The sequence below is a fragment of the Manacus vitellinus genome, unplaced genomic scaffold (genome assembly GCF_001715985.3).
Source record: "Manacus vitellinus isolate BGI_N305 unplaced genomic scaffold, ASM171598v3 scaffold_75_pilon, whole genome shotgun sequence".
Classification (NCBI taxonomy): domain Eukaryota; kingdom Metazoa; phylum Chordata; class Aves; order Passeriformes; family Pipridae; genus Manacus; species Manacus vitellinus.
In genome coordinates, this window is record NW_021940789.1 from 173,813 (window position 1) to 177,445 (window position 3,633).

The window sequence follows — 3,633 nt, forward strand, 5'->3', positions numbered from 1 at the left end:
CAGCAGACTGAAACCAAAGAGCCAGAGAGGACTAAAACCTGCTACTGGCAAACCAAGATGCACCTGAAGCCCAGCCAGGGTGGCTCCAAGTTCTCTGTGAGCATCCAAGCACAGGCAGGAAATGTCTGCACACACCTGCAGGAACCTGTTTGTGCCCTAAGGAAGAGGCATCTCCAGGGAAAGAATCCTGGGTTGACACACGAGGCAGTACCTGGTCTGAGGGAGAAACAAGCCACCAAGAATTGAGGAGGCCTACCTGAGTCTTTGGCTTTTTTGGCAGCATCTGTGATGTAATCCTGGGACCTGCCATCAGTGAAGACAATGCCCACCTTGGGCACGCCGGGCCTGGCCCCGTTGATGCTGGCAAAGGAGCTGTCCACGAGGTACTTCAGAGCCTGGCCTGTCATGGTCCCTTTCTCCATGTAGGACATTTTCTTCACTGCTGCTTTGATGTCCTTCTTGTTCTTGAACTGCCCCAGGGGAAACTCCTGCCTGACAGAGCTGGAGTACTGAACCAGCCCCACTTGGGCCTGTTTGTCTGACACCTCCAGAGAGTCCACGATCTGGTTGATGAACTTCTTCACCAGCTCAAAGTTCTCAGGCCTCACACTCTTGGAGCCATCGATGAGGAAAACGAGATCCAGAGCAGATCCCAGCCCACCACTGCAAGCTGAGGAAACACGTGGGGAGAGGGCAAAAGAAAACAGAAAAAAAAGTCCCCAATTAATTACGTAGGAAAATTTAATTTTAGTGCCATTTAATGGCTAAGGAAATGGGTTTAATCAATCAAAACTCAGCAACAGTTCACAGCAATGTTTTCAAAATGATTTTAAAATTATATATTATAAAAGTATACAAGTGCATGGTTTCCTTTCACAGTATGATGTAAGTGCATGGTTTCCTTTTGTGCCTTCTCTGAACAGAGGCTGTTCTGTCTCAGTCCTATCCCCCCATCCCACTGAGCTCCCAGCTCTGCTCAGTGCTGGTGGAAACCATCACCCACCACTGCAGGTCTTGCCATCGTTGTTGAGGGTGAAGCCCTCCTTGCAGGCACATTTGTAGGCTCCTGGGGTGCTCACACAGATCTGCTCACAGTCATGGTCTCCAGTGGCACACAGGTCAGACACCACTGAAAGAAAAAGGGGGGATTAAAATCAGAGCCCAGGCCAAGACTTTTCCACCCAGACCCAGCTCAGCCCATGCACAACACAGGATATTTGTCCTGAATCAGAGCCCAGGCCAAGCCTTCTCCACTCAGCCCTGCCCGAGCCCATCCACAGCACGGGATTTGTCCCAGAACCAAAGCCACTCTGCCACAAGACAAACATCCAGGTCCTCGCTCTTGGACAGAGCAGCTACAGGAGGCAAGGAGACATTTTGACAAGTCTCCTGACTCCAAGGCACAGCCAGGACTAGGAATAGTCTCCACTCTGAGGGCAAAACCCCTCTGTGTGTTGAGCACATCACAGCCCACTTCCATCACAGCACACTTCCCTCTCCAAAGCTCCTGCATGAGATTTGCTTTCCAACCCACCATCTGGGCTACAAATATGATCACTGAGTTCAGCCCCATGTGCAGTTGTCTTTCCTGGATGGGATTCATGCTCAGAATTCCCTCCACAGCTCCCCTCACACGTGCAGCTCTCAGACCCACTCTCCACAAACGTTCCTGCTGAGCTTCACCTGGATGTGACTCCTGAGGGGCTGAGCAAACAGGAGCTGGATTGCAGCACTGGGTGAGTGACAACGCTGTCCCAGCTCCAGCAGGGATGGAAAACACACTCCAAAGTAAATCTGGTTGAAGCAAATTCATTTCCAAACACCAGGGAAATCTGTGAAGAATTCCAAGCACTGAGTTCCATCCGACTGATGGGAGGTGACGCAGAGTCTTTCAGAGTCAAGGGGCTTCTGTTTGCTATTTCAAGTCATTTTTGTTCTGCTCTGCACATATTTTGTACTTTTTTTAGCCTTCCTATGTCTGGTAGATCTTTCCAGCCTGTAGGAAGCCCGTGTCCTTGGGAATATTGCTGCCCACAGGGCTGTGTGACCCTGAGCTCTCAGGCCGAGTTCTCCGAAGCCTGCAGAGATCTTACCACTGGATGGATCCCTTTTCCTCATGAGTTTGAGCACGTGGAAAGCAGCTTGGACTTCTCCCTGCTCTCAGACTGAGCTGGGTGGTGTTTGCGTTCCTCTCCAGGGGTGGGTTTGGGGCAGCTCCAGGGTCCAGCAGCCAACCTGGCTGTCCATCAGTGCTCCGATGTTCCTGCAGTGCTTCCCTTGGATGCACCTCTGAGGGCTTTTACCATGGGAGGAGCTTTGACATCCCCACGTTAGGAATTTGGAAAGCAAGGCACAGAAAGTATTCTTTCCCCTTTATTTTTATTTGAGTGACACCAATGTCAGAACTTCAACAGATGTCGTGAGGCCTCCCCATGTCTGGCTGACTCCTGATTCCAGGGCAGCCAACACAAACTCCCACAAATATCCCTGGCCTGGATTCCACCTTCTCCAATTTTTCTCTCTCCCTCCTTTAGCCTGAAATATTTCTTCCCCTCCTCTGTGAGCTTCTGCTGTGGTGACACCTGATAAAACAGCCCTCACTTTATATTATCACCTGATTATAATCCATGGCTCACTCTGTATTCCAAATTGTCCTCCTTTCTACACGGGAGGCAATTTTCCTTGACAGAAAAGCTGCTCACCTCCATTATTTCCAACCTGAGAGTTGAATCCTGAGAATTTACACCTCCTGGAGAAATTGGTCTCGGGGAGTTTGACAGGTCCCAGCCGTGTGGATGTGTTTGGAATGTTGTGCCATAATCATCAGGGTGGAATCACACCTCGGGAGGAGTGTTGCCACACATCTTTTCTTCCAGGGAAAGGGAGTGTGAAGCCCCCCAGGTCTCCTTTACTGCCATAAAATGGATATTTATAGACCGTTCCTGCAGCCTTGGGGGTACATTTGAAAGTAATAAAGTATTTTCACTCCATTCAGCTGCTCACCGAGGAGGGAATGTGTGTTTGTAGGATACTCAGGCTCTTTTGATGTGCTGTGAAGAAAGGAGTTACATCCTGCACCAGCCAGGAGAGATTCCTGCTCCATGAAACTTCCAAAACCAACAGGAAAAGGCAGCTCAGTGAAACTATCCCTCCTGAACTGGGAATTCAGGAGACAACACTGGAGGGGGGAGTGGGGGTGGATTTCAAACCAAATTCTCAGAACTGCTCAGAAAGGCTTAAAAACATCAAAATAATTATTTTAGATGTGCAAAGATCACGTTTTCCTGGTTGTTTTTCAGTGCCTCAAGGAGCACCTGGGCCATGTTTGAACTCTGCTGTGCCAGCCAAGTCTGGAGACTTCAAGTAAAACCTGGAATTCTCTGAACAAAATCCATGAATCTGGAAAGGCAACTTAAAGGACATCTGTCTCCCACCCTGAGGACACGTGTCCTGGGAACAAGGAAGCAGGTGGATGAGGGATGATACAACTTCCATGGGAAAAGACTGGAGAGAGACTTTGGAAAAGGGCCTGGAGTGACAGGACAAAGGGGAATGGCTTCCCCCTGCCAGAGGGCAGGGATAGATGGGATATTGGGAAGGAATTCCTCCCTGTGAGGGTGGGGAGGCCCTGGC

The 3,633-nt window shown here is 49.8% G+C and overlaps 1 protein-coding gene across 1 annotated transcript in view; it reads right to left on the minus strand.

Moving 5' to 3' along the window:
* LOC103759475 (matrilin 1) overlaps positions 1–3,633 on the minus strand; it is a 25,419-nt gene that overhangs the window by 7,379 nt on the left and 14,407 nt on the right. The window contains exons 4-5 of the mRNA XM_029964590.1: positions 1,004–1,129; positions 257–670 (exon numbers count right to left, since the gene is read on the minus strand). Of these exons, the coding sequence (XP_029820450.1) occupies positions 257–670; positions 1,004–1,129 (540 nt within the window). The remainder of the gene's footprint in view (positions 1–256; positions 671–1,003; positions 1,130–3,633) is intronic.